Raw genomic sequence first — 18,249 nt, 5'->3', positions numbered from 1 at the left:
ATCAAGAGTCATATGCTCTACCCACTGAGCCAGCCAGGGGTCCCCGTCCTCTTTTTTAAAAATAGTAACAAAATGATTATTTCTAGAAAAGTAGAATAAAGTAGCATTATTAAAGCCCTATGTTTATGATACCTGCCTCAGAAATTGGAGCCATGTATGTGACACGGAGGAGGGAAAACTTATACAGGGTGATAATTCTAAATATTTGAAGCTGAGCATACACTTTCACTAATCTTAAAACTGTAGTATGGCTCTAATTTCAATAAATAAAATGTTTTATGTATGTACTTTTTCAGTAACATAGTTGTACTTACTGCCCAGATAATGCTTCTTTGTGGGTAAATATACAACAGCATCTATTTATATCCTTTTCTCTTGTGTTTGTAGGTATCTATATGATGAACATATGCATGTTTTTGTGTATATATGCAAAATATTCCTCACTTTTCCACAACATTTTTTAAGTAAAATTATCAGAAAGTTGATTACCTATGAAACATCAGAAACAAAATTATTTGAAATATTTTAGGAGGAGATCTGAAAAGAAAAAAAAAAAAAGAAAGAAAAACATACATGTACAAAATCTTAATTCCAGTGTCTAAAAGGCTCTGGAAAGTTTTTTTCTTAACTCATTTGGCAGCAAAATATAACATTACTTTGTATTTAACATTATTAAATACAGTCATTATTTAATCCCACCTTGTGTGGGTATGTTTTTATCTTTTGCTGCACAAATATCAGTGAGTTTGATTGATGGAGTGCTGCCCCAAACTCTCTTGGGGAATTAGAGGTAATAGTATGTTCACTATATTACTTGGGTGGGGCCATGAGGATAGCAGTCAGAAGGCAGAGTAATAATGGAGTTGTTCCAGGGAGATGTACTTGTAAAGTTAAGAGCTTAGCTGAGCATCTGGCATGGGGTAAGAAGCAGTGTCTGCCAATAAAATCCCTCCAGTAAGGCTCCAAGAAGTTCTGAAATGTAGCTAAATTCTAGGCTGGGTATTCTATAAGCTATGTTGTGAATTAGAAGTGGGGAGCCATGAGGAAAAGCCAAGGTATCAGACCATAGTGTGGATTAAGGGTGATTCTGTGAATGCTAACTTTGATGTGAGAGCCACAAACAGTTTGCAGAGGGGAAACAGGGGACTCTAAGGCAGGCAGGGTCTAATGGCTAAACCCAAGAAGTCCTAGGTGACGGATTGCATGAGCAGTAAATAAAAGGATAGGGTTTTTTGGAAAATTGGTCAAGGATTCCTGGCCTCAACTGAGCTAGAGAAATAATGAATGGCATCTTGCACACACTTTGCTCTTGTACTTAGTAGTCTCGTGTTGCCCTGCTTTTTAAAATGTCTATACTTTATCACATAGTATTTTGGTCACTTCCATCACTGTTAGCAGTCTGTTTTGACTTCTTCCTGATCTCAATGACTTTGCTTCTTTACTTTTAATATGGTGCTCTATTCCAGCCTAGCTAGAATCCAGATAAGTCATGTCTAAACTGAAATGAGTAAGCTGTGAGGGACCAAGAGACTTTGGTCAGTAAAGTTCATGATCTTTGAAACAATTATTTACTGTATATCCTTTAAACACACACACATACACACAAAACTTTGTTTTCTTGTTACTCGAATCTCAGTGAGGTACCATGTAGTGGGATTGTTTAGATAGTTATTTTCAGATGAGTGAGGTGGGAGATAAGAATAAGTTTTGTACCTTAAAATCTACCATGTGTCACTCCTCAGTGTCCAGAATGGAATCTGTCTTCCCAGGGGGAGATGGAAGAGTTGGTCTGTGGAACAAAGTGATAATTGTCAAGAATATCCAAAGACTAAACTAACACTGTTGGTACTTATTGATTTACATCTAGATGAGAAGACCCTCATCTAGATGAGTTCCCCCCTCCCTCCCCCACAATACTTCCTTTATCCTTTAAGCGTTTCTCTTTTGTAATCTGGAGGCAGAGTTGCCAGAGCCAGCAGTACTTCTTCAGTAAGGCCCCCATTGGCAATCTCCCTCACTGAATTCAGTTTCTGTCGTTGTTCTCATCCCGAACAGTAGTAATCTGCAGCACTTCAGAAAAATAGAGGAGGAAAGCAAAGTATGCCTCATCCCCACTTGTGGCACCCCTTATGCCAGTTTATACATTCCCTGTAACTCCTGTGTCTTTCCTCTGTCATCCTAACTGCTCTATCTCATAGGATGTGTTCTCCATTGGTTCCTGGAGCTGCATGTATCTGCCATTCTTGTTGGCTTGTAGTATGCAGCAATAGCAGCATTCTCCTCATTCCTAGCCAGTTTGCAGGAAACACTCTTGGAATCTTGCTATGCTTGATGTATTTTCATTATATATTAAAACAAGATAGTGCTGTGAATGGGCATGTTACAAGTTAGCCTTTTGTGATATGGCAAGAAACATGGATTAAGTTTTTATGAGAATTTATGTTCAGAATTCCAAAAAAAAAAAAAAAAAATTCATGGGGCAGCAAACCATCTTCAGCTTGGAAGGAGTGTGATGTGAAACTTAATTATAAATATGAGTAACATACATTTTTATGTGAATTAATATACTAGGTTAATTAAAAGTATCTTTTCTCCCTTTATTCATAATCCAGAAGTAGATAAGAGTCTATTTATATTTAGAATATGTAATGTTAGATACTTCAAAATATTAATCAGAAATGGCCACTTTTGGGGTGCCTGGGTGGCTCAGTCAGTTAAGCGTCCAACTTGATTTTGGCTCAGCTCATGATCTCGCAGTTCGTGAGGTAGAGTCCTGCATCCTGCTCTGTGCTGACAGCTCAAGCCTGCTTGGGATTCTCTCTCTCCTTCTCTTCCTGCCACCACCCAGCTAGCACTCTCTCTTTTTCTCTCTCAAAATAAATACATAAACATTAAAAAAAAAAAAAAAAAAAGAAATGGCCACTTTAAGTAGGTGTGACATTGACTTGTTATATAGTTTTCTAATAAAAATCCTATCATACAAAGGAATGATTTAGGAACACAAAGGAATATTTAAATTTCTTGCTTTATAGTATTTAATGATTAGTGTTTCAAAGATTGTGTTCTATAGAATACTAGTTTCACAACATTCCCAGCTGGGGCCAAAAAAAAAGAGAAAGAGGTAGTCTGGGGAGAGGTCTGTAATTAAAATATCAAATGCTATGTATGTATGCCCTCCTGGCAGTATATAGTACATATTACCATATTACACCTATGGAGACTCTCTGTCGGAAAGAAAAGTGCCAATGTGGCATTTCCCAAAAGAATTTAGTTTTTGGACCCCCCCGCCCCCAGACACACAACACTTAGCCTCATCCTTTGGCGTTACTGTTCTACAGAACACTTTAGGAAACATTGCTTTACCTCTTGGACCCTCTCTTAATGTGTAAGCTTCTATACTTGTAGTTTTCATAATTATAATTTTTTTAAAGTAAATATTGCCCCCAACATGGGGCTCGAACTCATGACCCCAAGATCAAGAGTCGCGTGATCTTGACTGAGCCATCTTGACTGGGCTCAGTTGGTTGAGCATCCACCTTCAGCCCAGGTCATGATCTCACAGTCGTGGATTTGAGCCGCAAGTCGGGCTCTGTGCTGACAGCTCAGAACCTGGAGCCTGCTTCAGATTCTGTGTCTCCCTCTCTCTGCCCTTCCCCTGCTCACATTCTATCTATGTCTCTCAAAATTGAATAAACCTTAAGAAAAATTAATAAAATAAAATAAAATCCTCCTTATTGTAATCTAGCCTCAGTATTCTTATCTGTAAATTAGTAGTGCTAGTAGATATTTTATGGTGGCAGTTAAATGAAAAATCCATTTATTACAGCACCCCAGCCTTTAGAGATTCTGATTCATTTGTTTTAGGCTTGGGTTTTGTTTTGTTTTGTTAAGTGTATTTATTTATTTTTGAGAAAGAACATAAGCATGGGAGAGGCAGAGAGAGATGGGGAGAGAGAGGATCCCAAGCAGGCCCTGCACTGTCAGCCCAGAGCCTGAAGCGGGGCTCAAACTCACCAGCCGTGAGATCATGATCTGAGCTGAAATCAAGAGTCAGATGCTTTACTCACTGAGCGACCCAGGCTCCCAGGTTTGGTATTTTCTTTAAAGCAGTTAGAGTCATGAACCACTAGTCTGCATTATTATAGGTCTGCTATTCTGACATGCTTAGTTGCCTTTAATTTTAACAATTTACCTATCTCCTCCTATATCCCCCCCTTGCTATTTTCCCAACACTCCCTTTTTTAATTGTTTGGACCCCTTATCCTTGGAGGAAGTAGGAGATGAAACTGATTTTGTGATTTACTGAAAGATGTAAGGGGAAATAGGTGGAGGAGTCCAAATGTAAAGTAATGATCTTGCCCCGTCCCCCTGCCATTTGTTCTGCACATTTTCTTTCTTACATCTTCGTGTAAAAACACTGTTTTTCCTTCCCCCCTCCCCCCCCCCCCCCCCCCCCCCCCCCGTGGAAAGGCTTCCTGGCATTGAGGAAAGAGAATGAGCTTTGTTGCCAAACAGACCTGGGTTTATTCTCTCAGTTCTATTTACTGACATCTTAATAATTTCTTTATCCATAAAATGGGGACCAATAATACCTTCCTTGCTTTCTTCCTTGTGGTGATTAGAGATGGTGTAACTTAAGCACTTAAAAAGTTGCTAGCTCAATGAATAATAGCTATCATTGTCATTTTTTGATTTGGGAGTCTCTTAGGAAGATGAAAGACATAGCCAGGAACTACAACAGCAGGCTTATGCGTGTGTCCTCCTCATTTGTGACAGTACCAAGATGATGCTAACAAGTAGTATTGTGAATTTTAAAAGTTAGTAATCTATAACAGAAATTTAGTTTATTTATTGGTTATTAAGAATTTCAATTAAAAAGTTTTAAAATCTCTAAAAATTTGGAAATAGAGAACATTATCCATAATGCTACTGATCTAGTAATTATGGTTAAGATTTTTGGATCATGATTTGGAAAAACACCAGAAGAATCTTGCCATCTAAGTGATAGCTGCAGAAGCCAAATATATTTTAAGAACCATAAATATAATGGAAAAAGTGCTATACTGAGAGGAAGCAGTAAAAGAATAGGAGAATTAATCATTAAAGGTTTCCTAAGGAAATGATTTTTTTTTTTTGAAAGAGGTCCAGTTTTTATTTCTTTAAAGGAGAAATACTTTTTTTAAAAAAATACTGTGTTTTTTTTTTTTTTTTTTTTTTTTTTAATTTACATCCAAGTTAGTTAGCATATAGTGCAACCATGATTTCAGGAATAGACTCTTTAATGCCCCTTACCCATTTAGCCCATACTCATATTTAAGAGTCTCTTATGTTTTGTCCCCCTCCCTGTTGTTATATTATTTTTGCTTCCCTTCACTTGTGTTCATCTGTTCTGTGTCTTAAAGTCCTCATATGAATGAAATCATATGATATTTGTCTTTCTCTGACTAATTCCACTTAGCATAATACCCTCTAGTTCCATCCATGTAGTTGCAAATGGAAACATTTTATTCTTTTTGATTGCCGAGTAATACTCCATAGTATATGTATACCACATCTTCTTTATCCATTCATCCATCGATGGACACTTGGGCTCATTCCATACTTTGGCCGTTGTTGATAGTGCTGCTATAAACATCGGGGTACGTGTGCCCCTTTGAAACAGCATACCTGTATCCCTTGGATAAATACCTAGTAGTGCACTTGCTGGGTTATAGGGTAGTTCTATTTTTAATTTTTTGAAGAACCTCCATACTGTTTTCCAGAGTGGCTGCACCAGTTTGCATTCCCACCAGCAGTGCAAAAAAGCATCCTCACCAACATCTGTTGTTGCCTGAGTTGTTCATGTTAGCCATTCTGACAGGTGTGAGGTGGTATCTCATTGTGGTTTTGATTTGTATTTCCCGGATAATGAGTGATGTTGAGCATTTTTTATGTGTCTGTTGACCATCTGGATGTCTTCTTTGGAGAAGTATCTATTCTTGTCTTTTGCCCATTTCTTCCCTGGATTATTTGTTTTTTGGGTGTTGAGTTTGATAAATTCTTTATAGATTTTGGATACTAACCCTTTATCTGATGTGTTGTTTGCAAATATCTTTTCCCATACCATTGGTTGCCTTTTAGTTTTGCTGATTGTTTCCTTTGCTGTGCAGAAGCTTTTTATTTTGATGAGGTCCCAATAGTTCATTTTTGCTTTTGTTTCCCTTGCCTCTGGAGACATGTTGAGTAAGAAGTTTTTGCTACCAAGGTCAAAGAGGTTTTTGCCTGCCTTCTCCTCGAGGATTTTGATGGCTTCTTACATTTAGGTCTTTTATCCATTTTGAGTTTATTTTTGTGTATGGTGCAAGAAATGGTCCAGGTTCATTTTTCTGCATGTTGTTTTCCAGTTTCCCAGCACCACTTGCAGAAGAGACTGTCTTTATTCCATTGGATATTCTTTCCTGCTTTGTCAAAGATTAGTTGGCCATACGTCAGTGGGTCCATATTCTGTTCCATTAATCTGAGTATCTGTCTTTGTGCCAGTACCATACTGTCTTGATGATTACAGCTTTGTAATGCAGCTTGAAGTCTGGAAGAGATTTTTGTTTTAAGCTGAATTTTAAAATACTGAGTTTATTTAGAAAGAAGCAAAGTATTTCATTCAAAGATGGAATAAATACAAGATTTAAAAATAATGAAGATAAAACTGTATTAAAGAACTCTAAAATTACAAAAGATTTTCTTCAGTATCCATTTTAGCCTAAAACCAGTGAAGTGCAGTGGTTCATTGTGTCAGCAAACTAACTTTAGGACTACGCCTAGAGATATTTAAAGTAGGATTACAAAAAGACCTCCATTTTTCTTTACCAGCCTCCCTCTGGCAACATTGTAAGCATGCTCTGTAACTTGTGAGTTGCTATTTTGTGACCTATAATTTTGCAAAGCCAGAATCACAGGTTAAAGAGAATCTTAATTTAGGTCAGAATAGAATGAGCCACCTTCTTTCTAGAGTAATGCTAATTACTGTTTTGCTTTGTGTTTTTTGGAAAAGTTTGGATTTTAAGATTTATGTATGTTTCCTAAATTGTGGGAGATTCTGGAGGTTTTTTTTTTTGGCTTACTTTTTGCTTTTTGGACAAAACTGAGAAACTAAAGACTGGAGGCTGTGTTGAAGCTGTTGTGGTATCTTTTGGAGAAGTGAAAATTGAAGGAAGGACAGTAACTGAAAGTGAAGTATGATATATTTCAAAACTTAAGGCCTGATATATTCTGGAATTAGTTTCATTTACTGAGTAGTGGCTTGTTGGTTTTGTAAATTGGTCTTTTCATCCTCTGGGGGAAAAAAAAAACTAGCAAACCCAACAGATGTATCTTATTTTGTTTGTTGTTGTCTCTGACTATTTGTGATCTTTCCACTTTTCCCTTTTCAAAATGATATAATGAATCTTTTTAAGAAACAAAAGGACCAAAAAGATTAAGAAGATTCTTTTTCCCTGTAAATTTTAACCATGATTTTAAATATGTTCCCATCCCTACCAAAACAGATCTTTAAACCCTAGATAGAGAAAATCATGTTAATGCTACATGTTTTGTTTTGTTTTGTGTTATCCTAAAAATTGTTGAAGGTGCTTAAACTTTTTTGCCTGTGTAAATTTGACATTAACTCATTTTCAGATGGAAAATTAGCCCTTCATGATAAGACTATTAACTTCTCTTGGAGATGGCTTTGGAGTAAGTTACTCTAGCAAACCGGGGCCTTGGAGATTTGGCCTCCTGTGGTTTCTCTTTCTGTCAGCAGTTAACAATATTTATACATATGTATTACTCTAGAGCAATAAAGTCATTGGCTTGAGAACACTAGACAGATTATAGACATTAGACTTTCCTACACTAAGTCAAATCTTTGAAGACTGAATATGTTGTTTAAATCGAATCATATGGGGGCGCCTGGGTGGCTCAGTCAGTTGAGCATCCGACTTCGGCTCAGGTCATGATCTCGCGGTCTGTGAGTTCGAGCCCTGCGTCGGGCTCTTGTACTGAGAGCTCGGAGCCTGGAGCCTGCTTCAGATTCTGTGTCTCCTTCTCTCTCTGCCCCTCCTCTGCTCATGCTCTGTCTCTCTGTCTGTCAAAAATAAATAAACATTAAGAAAAATTTTTAAAAAATCGTATCATATGAATTTGCTGATATTCAGCCATTTCTTGACCTATAAAAATGGCAGTTCATATAATTCAAGTTAATAGCTTAGTTGTTCTTAAACTTTTCCATTAAACTAGTATTCTTCCCAGTAGAAAGGAGTGACTTTCTTTAAAAGAAGCCTGGAAAGGTTTGTCATGCTTAGAATTTCTCTGAAGTTTCATGTTTTATCTTGAAACACTATTAATTTTGCCTTCTAGTGCATATTGAATGCATATTTATTTTAGTATAAAATGATGTGTTAAGTTAATATCGGGGGAAATGGTTAAGTAAAATTTTATCCTCTAATACAATTCTGTTGACATTCTACTGGGGTTTTCCCACTTGGAGAGCCACAGTGCCTTAGAATGGTAGGACTGTACCTTAGGGCCATAGGTCTAGTACACAGTGCCTGCTTTTCTCAGTATAGACTTGAGGGATGAAAATTATGACTGAGTCACTGGGAGTATCTGGCATACATAAAAGACAAACAGTTATCACAAAGGAAGTAAACAGTGCCTCAGAGAAATGTACGGTCTAAAAAGCATTGAAGGGTATTTGTAAGCTTAGTTCAACTCTTGGTTTTATGTTAGCATATATAATATTTGACGGTAAAGTAATATTCATGTGTATATTTTTAAAATACAGAGTAAGTGGCCATAACAGGTACATGTTACTGTTTCTCCATGAGACAGCTTACTTAGGTCTGGAAATTACCATTGTGCTGTATTTTGATTAATACTTTAGACTGCATTTTATTCATTGAGATTAATAGTACACACTAATCTTTATTAGATATCCTGAGAAATCTTTTGGGTAACTTTTATTCCTAGATTCTCAAACTTATTAAAGTAAGGAATTTGGTGCTCAGTTTTTAGGGAACAGTACGATGGTCTTTTGTTCCATGCTATCCACAAATTGTCTACAAGTTCTAAGCTTTTTAAAAATTTGATTTGAAGGCATCTGAGGGGCTTGATTGAATGCTTGAGTGGCAGGATAGTATGTAGTTACCTACATACTTTAGATGAGGAAAGTTACCAGTTTCCTCATCTAAAAATAGCTAGCTGCCTCATGAACAGTTCTGTGAATTATTCAAGAAAATGTAAAAGCACTTATAGTAAGTTGCCAATAAATGTTAGCTTCTGTCAAAAATAATGGCAAACATTACAGTGGGAGCTGTAGTTTTACGAATTTTTTTTAAGTAGCATAATTGTTGTTTGAAAAATATATTGTAATATATGTTCACTTTTAATAAACTAATTACTTTGTGATTGCAACAGAAACATAAAAATGGGAAATAAGGGAAAATTAGAAAAATAAGCAGACTCCACATACATGTAGTTCTAGGGTGTGATTATATTAAAACTTGTAGTAGATTGACTGCATTTGTATTCGTCTACCTAAAGTGAAACTTCAGGTAGTGATAGGAACATCTGTTATTTGCAGAAAGCATTTGCTTATCCCATTGATAGTGCATATGTGGAGATCACAGGTGCATTTTAGACTTTGGTGTTTAGATGTGGGATTACTTGGATGAATTTTTTACTTTTAGGAGTAATTTATGAGAGGAATGTATTGAAGACATTGGAGATAACTCTGTGCCCTGCTTATGGTCTCAAGCTTTTTACTGAATTATTTATTATTGCATTGTGTTAGCTATTTTGCTTCTTGATAGATCATTTTACACCACAATATTGCTGCTGCCTAAGGAAAAAAAAGTCTCTTCAGCAGTCCTAATGACCTCTAAAAAGGGTAATTTGATTCTTAAGATAGAATTTTGACTTGCAGTGGTGGTTATAAGAAATTTTCTCTATGATATTGAGGTAATATTTTTTCCTCATACAATCATAGATATTGAGTGCAAACTTGCCTTTCATCTTCTGTATACTTAGAAGTTGTCTTCCAGAAATTGTTTCTCTAGTATTTATTAACTTTATAATTATTTGTGTGTATTTTGGTCAGGTGGCTTCGATAATTTAAGGAGGGTTTAAAAATTTTTTTTTATTAAGTTTATTTATTTTTGAGAGAGAGCACAGGGGAGGGGCAGATAGAGAGGGGGGATAGAGGATCCAAAGCAGGCTCCTTGCTGACAGCAGGTAGCCTGATGCGGAGCTTGAACCCATGAACCGCGACATCATAACCTGAGCCAAAGTCAGACACTTAACCAGCCAAGCCACCCAGGCTCCCCAAGGAGGGTTTTTAAGGCAAGAATCTAAAACTTCATGTCTCTGTAAAAGTGAATTTGTTAGCACCATTGTTTATATTGTTCTTGTTCTTTAAAATTGACATTTCCAAAAATAACCTAATATTTACTTTTTTTTCCTTTTTTTTGAGGACTGTCAGTACAGGTTATGGGTGGTATCCAGTAGGCAGGCAGGACTCACTGGGAGGGGACAACCGAGATGGCTAAAAGCAGCACACTGGGTTGGTGGGTATGGATTGGTAAAAGCTGTCTTTTGGGCTCTGGGGCAGCATCATAGTCAGAATCTAGAATATTAGCCCAAACCAGAGGGACACAAGCAAGATAAAGAGTAGGAGTTAAAAACTTAACATACCTGGGAGCACCTGGGTGGCTCAGTTGATTGAGCGTCCGACTTCAGCTCAGGTCGTGATCTCACAGTTTGTGAGTTTGAGCCCCGCATCAGGCTCTGTGCTGACATCTCAGAGCCTGGAGCCTATATCGGATTCTGTGTTCCTCTCTCTCTGCCCCTAACCCACTGGCGTTCTGTCTCTGTCTCTCTCAAAAATAAATAAACGTTAAAAAAAATATATTAAAAAAAAAACCTGAAGAAGTCGGCAAGTAATGTAAGTGAATGTGGCAGCTGTGGCCTGCTGGAGAGTCCCTCTCTTAAATTCAGCCATTTGTTGCTGTATGGGGATAGGGACCCAGGTTTTTGTGTAGAATCTAAAATTTAAATGTTAGTAAGTCATTTTTTCCACCGATAAGTTACAAGCTAAATTTGGCCAACAGGGTACCAGTTTGTGACTACTGTCTCTTAAGGGGGCTTTTTTCAGGTTTATAATAATTTTGATGATCTGAAACTATAGATAATTTTATATCAGTAAACTCTCTGGGAGTAAAAAATGAATAAAGGAAAGAAAAGCCTTCCCCATGTCTCCCATCTGATTTTTCTAATACATCTTTACTTCTCTCTAATACATCTTTGGCTTCTCTATAAAAGATTGAGATTTATTTGGGGGAATATTAGCTATGTATTAATATCTCTTAGTTTAATTACCTGTAGCATTCTGACTGTATTTCCATGCAATTCTAATTATCTGTTTCTACTTAGCTGGGAGTTTTATATAATACATCAAATTTATTTTTGATACATTATTGAACAGGTGCCTTCCCTATTTAGTGTTCTTGATGATAGTTGTCTTTCCTGTAAGTAGTAGTGATGATTTTTTTTTTAGTGTTTACTTATGTATTTATTTATTTTATTTATTTTTAAAAAAAATTTTTTTTAACGTTTATTTATTTTTGAGACAGAGAGAGACAGAGCATGAACGGGGGAGGGGCAGAGAGAGAGGGAGACACAGAATCGGAAGCAGGCTCCAGGCTCCGAGCCATCAGCCCCGAGCCCGACGCGGAGCTCAAACCCACGGACCGCGAGATCGTGACCTGAGCTGAAGTCGGACGCCCAACAGACTGAGCCACCCAGGCGCCCCAATGTGTTTATTTATTTTTGAGAGAGAGAAAGAATGCGTGTGAGCAGGGGAGAAGCAGAGAGACAGGGAGACAGAGTATCCAAAGCAGGCTTTGTGCTAGCCACAGAGAGCCTATCATGGGGCTCGAACTCACGAACCGTGAGACCATGACCTGAGTCGAAGTCAGACGCTGAACTGACTGAGCCACCCAGTGCCCTGATGATTATTTTTTAAAAACCAGCTTGTGTATTTTTTCTTCAACTTTTCCCTTTAAAAAAAAATTTAAAGTAAACTCTGCCTTCAAAGTGTGACTCGAACTCAGGACCCCAACATTAAGAGTCTCATGCTCTACCACTTAGCCAGCCCGGCATCCTGCTTGTGTGTTTCTTCATTTCTTAACTAATTCTTCCAACTTTCTATTGTGATCTTTTTAAAAATACAGAAAAAAATGAAGAATAGTGAAATAACTGTTCACATACCCACTATCTACATAAAGCTGCTTAACATTTTGGGGTGTTGGGTGGTTCATTCGGTTAAGTGTATGACTTCCGCTCAGGTCATGATCTCGTGGTCTGTGAGTTCAAGCCCCATGTTGGGCTCTGATGACAGCTCAGAGCCTGGAACCTGTTTTGGAATCTGTCTGTCTGTCTGCCCCCCCCCTCTCCCCCTCCCCGACTCGTGCTCTCTTTTGCTTTCAAAAAAAAATTTTTTTAAAAAGCTGTTAGCATTTACTATATTTTATGGCTAATTGATTTACTTATTCAAAAATGAGTTGCAGACACGCTGCTTTACTGCTATAAATTTGACCATGCTCCTAAAAATAAAAGATTCTGTAATCAGAATGTCATCTTACAAGTGTGTGTGTGTACACTTACATGTTATTTATGTTCTGGAAAGTGTATGCCCAGGACATGCTCATGAATTCAAACAAACAAACAACAAAATCTTCTCTTTTTTAATTTGCTACAACAGGAGTGAAGGCTACTTTGGATCTGGGTCATAGCAGATATGATCTTTATTGCTACAATCCCTGGGCACCATCCATCCAAGTACCTTCAGTAATAGGACTTTGCTTTCACAAGGTTCACGGAAATAAGGAGACTATTCTGATAGAGATGCGACTTTTTCCTAAAACTCCTCGCTTCAAGCTACACAGAATATTAGGCTAGGGGAACAGATGCTGATAGGAATAAGTCCTTTTAAATTGCTAGGTAAAGGACAGAATATATGCCCAGGGAGATATGTTATAGAATTTTAGTAGGAGGTCTGGATATTTGGTCATTTGTTGATATGTACTCATGACTCATTTTATTTTAGTGAAAGGGTATTTATCCTACAAAGAAAATGGAAAACTAATACTTGAATAGCCCAACCTAAAAATTTTCAGGATTTTAATGAAATTTCTCTTCTGTTTAGCAAGTTTTTGTATCTGTATATGAATAATGCCTGAATGTCTGTTTTGTCTGCTCTCTAAAAAAGGAGTCAAAGGTGGAATTTGTGTCATTGTTAAGAGTTTGGGATTGGTATTTCCCAGTTTCACCCCAGAGCTATTAGAAAAAATATTGCCACTTTAATTATGCTTTTGTGCTTTCTGTGGAAGATTCAGTATTATGATTGCCTTCCTTTTTACTCTCCTTTTAAAATATGTTCTTTTCCTCTAATACAGATTTTTTTCTTAGGTATATCAACTGAAGTTTAATGAGAAGAATTGTGACCAGCTAGGAGAATTTTCTGCAAGGAATGGAATTAGCTCATAGCTTATTGCTGAATGAAGAAGCATATAATCAACTAGGTGAAGTTCAGAGGGCAGAGTTTATTTTTGATTGGTTGAGATATTTGGAGAAGCTCTTGCTGGCAACCAGCAGGGTGGGTAAAATTGCAAAAACTGTTTTTGTGTGTGTTTTTTTTAAATGCTGGATAATGTTTAGTTCTTTTGGTTTGCTTTTCTAGTTCTGCCCAGAATAACCTAAATTAGCTTTCAAATGGTATACCTTATTGAGAGTTTATAATGAAATATTACAAGAAGTTCTTTCAAAAAGCAGGAAGAAGTCAGCCAATATTTTTTATATTACTTAAAATATGTATAAAAATATAAACTATGAACCACATTTTATTAGATTTCATTTTCATTATCTTGTTCACCTTCATATGCATGAAGCCCTTGTGTAAGATATTGCTAAATATTGTAATGGGAGTTTTAAAAAGTTGTGAGGTCTTTAAGGAGAATGTAATTGGAAAAGTCTTTTAGTAAACATATTCACTTTTAAGCTTATGAAATAAGTACCAAAAAAAAAAGACACGCTCATATTTTCACCTGTATCCAGCATTTGTTAACGTTTTGCCATATTTGACTGATTTACCAAGCCATGTGAGGTGGTTTTACACCTAAATACTTCTGCATACATCTACTAAAAATGAGGATATTCTCACAATATCATATGCAATGCAAAAGCGGTGCAAAGACACTACTCATGGAAACATTTGGAATTTAATAAGGCAAAAATCCATACACTGACAAATACTTCATTGTAGAAGCTTAGACCTTAGTGATCACCTGAGTACCGTTACTACTGTAATGATACTCTGTACTCCTTTTTCAGAGAGCAGACAAGTAAAATGGAGTAACATTACTGGCATTAAATGCATAAGTTTGCAAAAAGAAAATTGCACTAAACTTAGAAAAAGATCTAAGTAAAACAAATAATCATTCATGACAAGGTCAGCTTTAGTGATCGATTATACATTGCTCATGTACATATACATATGGCAGAGGCTTAATAGTTATAATACAACTTTGCTCTACCTTTCACTAGAAAAAGATTTAGAAGAAATAGAGCCCTTGTCTTTCTTTACAGAGACTCCAGTGTATATTGGCCCAGAAATTATTTTTTAGAGATATCCTCAGGGCAACGAACTACCTGTTCGTGTGGTGTAGATGACTACATCACCAACTGATCTGTAATTTTTAGTCAAAATAATTTTGCGTTTTTCTAGAGTTTTTAATTCTTAAATATATGAAAGAAAAATCGTATTAGAAGATTACATGTAATTATGTTGACTTTGAATTGTCTTTTTGTTACCTTCCTTTCTAGAGTGATGTAAGGGAGAAACAGAAGACTCTGGTAGAACAGCTCCTATCTTTGTTGAACAGCTCTCCAGGGCCTCCTACCCGCAAACTGCTGGCTAAAAATCTCGGAATTCTTTATAGTATTGGAGACACGTTCTCTGTTTATGAGACAATCGATAAATGTAATGATCTTATTCGTAGCAAAGATGATTCTCCAAGTTATCTTCCCACTAAACTGTAAGTTAAATATTAAAATTGAACATAAAACAAAATAGTGCTTCCTTGTGGTATCATTTCTCTAAAGAACCCAAACTACTTGTACCCAAACTGAATACAAATTATTTCACTCATTTTTTTAAATTTAACTTTTAAAAACATTTAACATTTTTCCACTGACTGTTCTAAAAAATATTTTAGGCATTTTTGAAGTCTTGATTTGGGAATCAGAACTCTCACTAAAAATTTAGCAGTTGAAGACTCATAAATATAGAACACAAACTGGTGGTTGCCAGAAGTAGGGGATAGTGGGGGGACAGGTGGAATAGGTGAAGGGGATTAAGAGGTACAAACTTACAGTTATAAAAATAAATAAGTCATGGGGATGAAAAGCATACCATAGGGAATATAGTCCATAATATTCTAATAGTTTTGTATGGTGACGGATAGTGACTGCATTTATTGTAGTGAGCATTTTGTAATGTTTATAATTGTCGAATCACTGTGTTGTACACCTGAAGCTAATATATGTCAACTATTTAAAAAAAAGTGTTTAAAGATACATACAAAAAATCTTAGCAGTTGAGTGTTTAAGAAAAAGAGATTTTAAATTCTCCACATCTTGGGTGTTCTTTAAATTTGTTAGTTCTTATTAGTAAAAATTAATGGTAACTACAATATAGAAAAATACTCTTCTGAGCTGAAAAAAACAGCTTAGAATTTTTCAACGTATTATTCAGTTCATTTTTTCATCTGTTATTTTAGAGAAGGCAGTTTGCCATGTATGGTTCCACAGTAGTTATTTTACAGAAATTTTTGTTGATCTTTTAGCTTATAACAGGATATATCTTCCCATACAGGTTTCAGACTTCAGACTTGATAAGAACATTATTTCCTATTTTACTTATCTTTTATCTTTAAGATTATCTTTGATTATCTAATAATATATGTAGGTCAATTGTATGAAAAATTACTTCATAAAATTTGAGGGAATGGAATCTTTGGGCTGAGGTTTAGATTATTTGAAGATACATCTTTTTAAAATATTTGATACTCATGCAAGTGTTATGCCTTAGGATTTAATTGTGGAGTCGATTCTGGGCAATTTTGTCCTTTAAAGGTAAAATTAAATAGTCACCTTTAATAGTCTAAGTTTTTTTTTCCTTTTTTTTCCCTTGTGACTGATTTCTAATTTAAATGTTGTTTCAGTGCTGCTGTGGTATGTTTGGGTTCCTTGTACAAGAAGTTGGGGAGAATCCTGGTTAACACCTTTACCGATACAGTGGGGAATATTCTTAAAGCTATGAAGAGTGCAGAGGTGAGTGCAAGTTCAACCAAAGAATAAAAAGGTAGTATTATATAGGTTTTATGATTTCTTGAACCAATAAAATTTCTTTACATATGATAAACATATGTAGGTATGTATATAAATTTATCCATAAAAATATTTCTGGGCGATGCACATAGGTACTTGGTATATTGAATCTTTATTAGAAAACCCATAATATGCGATTATAGATAAATTCAGATAGGCAAAAACTAAGGTATTTCTCTGGCAGACCCATCCCTGCTTCTTCCTCTCACATCACCTTTCCCCAGTACTGCTTACTAGTACTACAGCAAGTGCTTGTCAATAAGGACAAGCTGCTCCTCCTCCACTTACTTGCTATCTCTCTTTCAAAATAAATAAAAATAAACTTTATTTTTTAAATGTTTATTTATTTTGAGAGAGAGAGAGTGTGTGAACAGGGGAGGGGCAGAGAAAGAGGGAGACCCAGAATCCGAAGTAAGTTCCATGCTTTGAGCTGTCAGCACAGAACCTGACGCAGGGCTTGAACCCATGGAACATGAGATCATGACCTGAGCCAAAGTGGACACTCACCTGACTGAGCCACCCAGGGGCCCCTAAAAATAAACAAACAAAAAAATGTTTTTAATATAAAAATGTCATACCAGTTCTTGTTCTAACCTTACCTAGAAAAGAAGTCTAGAAAACAGCTCTGAAATAACTTAGAAAAATGCTGTCTGGTTAAACACATTTTTTTTTAATGCACCAAGATACAACATTGGAAAGTTCAAATGTAAAATATGCTAAATTTTGAGAAGAACATAGCTGATTTGGGGTGCCTGCCTGTCTCAGTAGCACATGCAACTTGCAATCTCAGTGTTGTGAGTTCAAACCCCATGTTAGGTGTAGATGTTACTTAAAAAAATAAAATCTTAAAAAAAAAAAAAAAAAAAAAAAACATAGCTGATTCAAGAAGTGATGCCCATAATATAAAACTGGTGATAGAATCTACTCAGGAATTCACTTCTGAGCAGTGGTTTGATGAAAGATTAAAGAAAGTGATTTAGCAGAAGAGATTGTTCGTGTCTTTAATCTTTTGTTTTAAGAGGAAATGTTTTATCTAGTGAGGAATGACCACTTTAAACCTTTTTTCTGACTTCACTCCCGTTAGTTAAGCTGTCTTCCTTTCAGGCCCTATAGTTAACAGAGAATTGCTGTATAGGTTTCTGAAATTGTAAAGTTATTGCTAAGGATTTTATTTCTTCTTATTTTTGCCTTTATGATTTAGTTGATCAGGTACCACAACATGTTGGATATATCAAAAGGGTTCCCACCTTTGATCCACACCTTTCAGTAATAGACAACATAAAGTTGGGATAGAAAGAAATTCAAAAGTTTCACCTTAGGACCCATTTTGTTACGTCCACCTGTAATTATTCATTATTGTGCTCCTTTGAACAAAGATATTCAAAAATGAATATATAAATTAAAAACATCAGGGGCACCTGGGGTGGCTCAGTTGGTTAAGTGTCATACTCTTAATTTTGGCTCAGGTCATGACAAAGATGAACAAAGATGTTCATATATCTTTAAACAGATAAAATAATATTCCTATGAAAAGGGTACTTGATGTTGATCTTGTCTTCTCTCAACTTTAGTTATCTTTAGTGGTCTTAACTTCCTGGGATATAGAAATCATTTGGGGCATTTAGTAAAACATCAGTAACATGAGGAGCTACTATTTTTTGTGTGTGTTTACTATGTGCCTGGCACTGTGGTGAATGTTTTCCCCACAAGGGTTTATTTACTTCTCATACTGGCTCTATGGGGTTCATCTTATCCTCATCTTATAGATGGAGAAATAAGTAGGAACAACTT

The 18,249-nt window shown here is 36.1% G+C and overlaps 1 protein-coding gene across 8 annotated transcripts in view; it reads left to right on the top strand.

Annotated features, from left to right (window-relative positions):
• HEATR5A (HEAT repeat containing 5A) overlaps window positions 1–18,249 on the top strand; it is a 118,333-nt gene that overhangs the window by 2,231 nt on the left and 97,853 nt on the right. For 7 of the 8 annotated variants that reach the window (XM_060619439.3, XM_060619438.3, XM_060619435.3 and 4 more), the window contains exons 2-4: window positions 13,467–13,666; window positions 14,893–15,104; window positions 16,293–16,401. In XM_060619439.3, coding sequence (XP_060475422.2) covers window positions 13,541–13,666; window positions 14,893–15,104; window positions 16,293–16,401 — 447 coding nt within the window. In that variant the 5' untranslated portion in view covers window positions 13,467–13,540. Of the gene's footprint in view, window positions 1–12,772; window positions 12,850–13,466; window positions 13,667–14,892; window positions 15,105–16,292; window positions 16,402–18,249 lie in introns of all 8 variants that reach the window. The other variant, XM_060619436.3, reaches the window with a different exon arrangement.

The sequence above is a fragment of the Panthera onca genome, chromosome B3 (assembly GCF_046562875.1).
Source record: "Panthera onca isolate mPanOnc1 chromosome B3, mPanOnc1 haplotype 2, whole genome shotgun sequence".
NCBI classification, from domain to species: domain Eukaryota; kingdom Metazoa; phylum Chordata; class Mammalia; order Carnivora; family Felidae; genus Panthera; species Panthera onca.
This window is presented reverse-complemented; position numbering and strand designations above follow the sequence as displayed.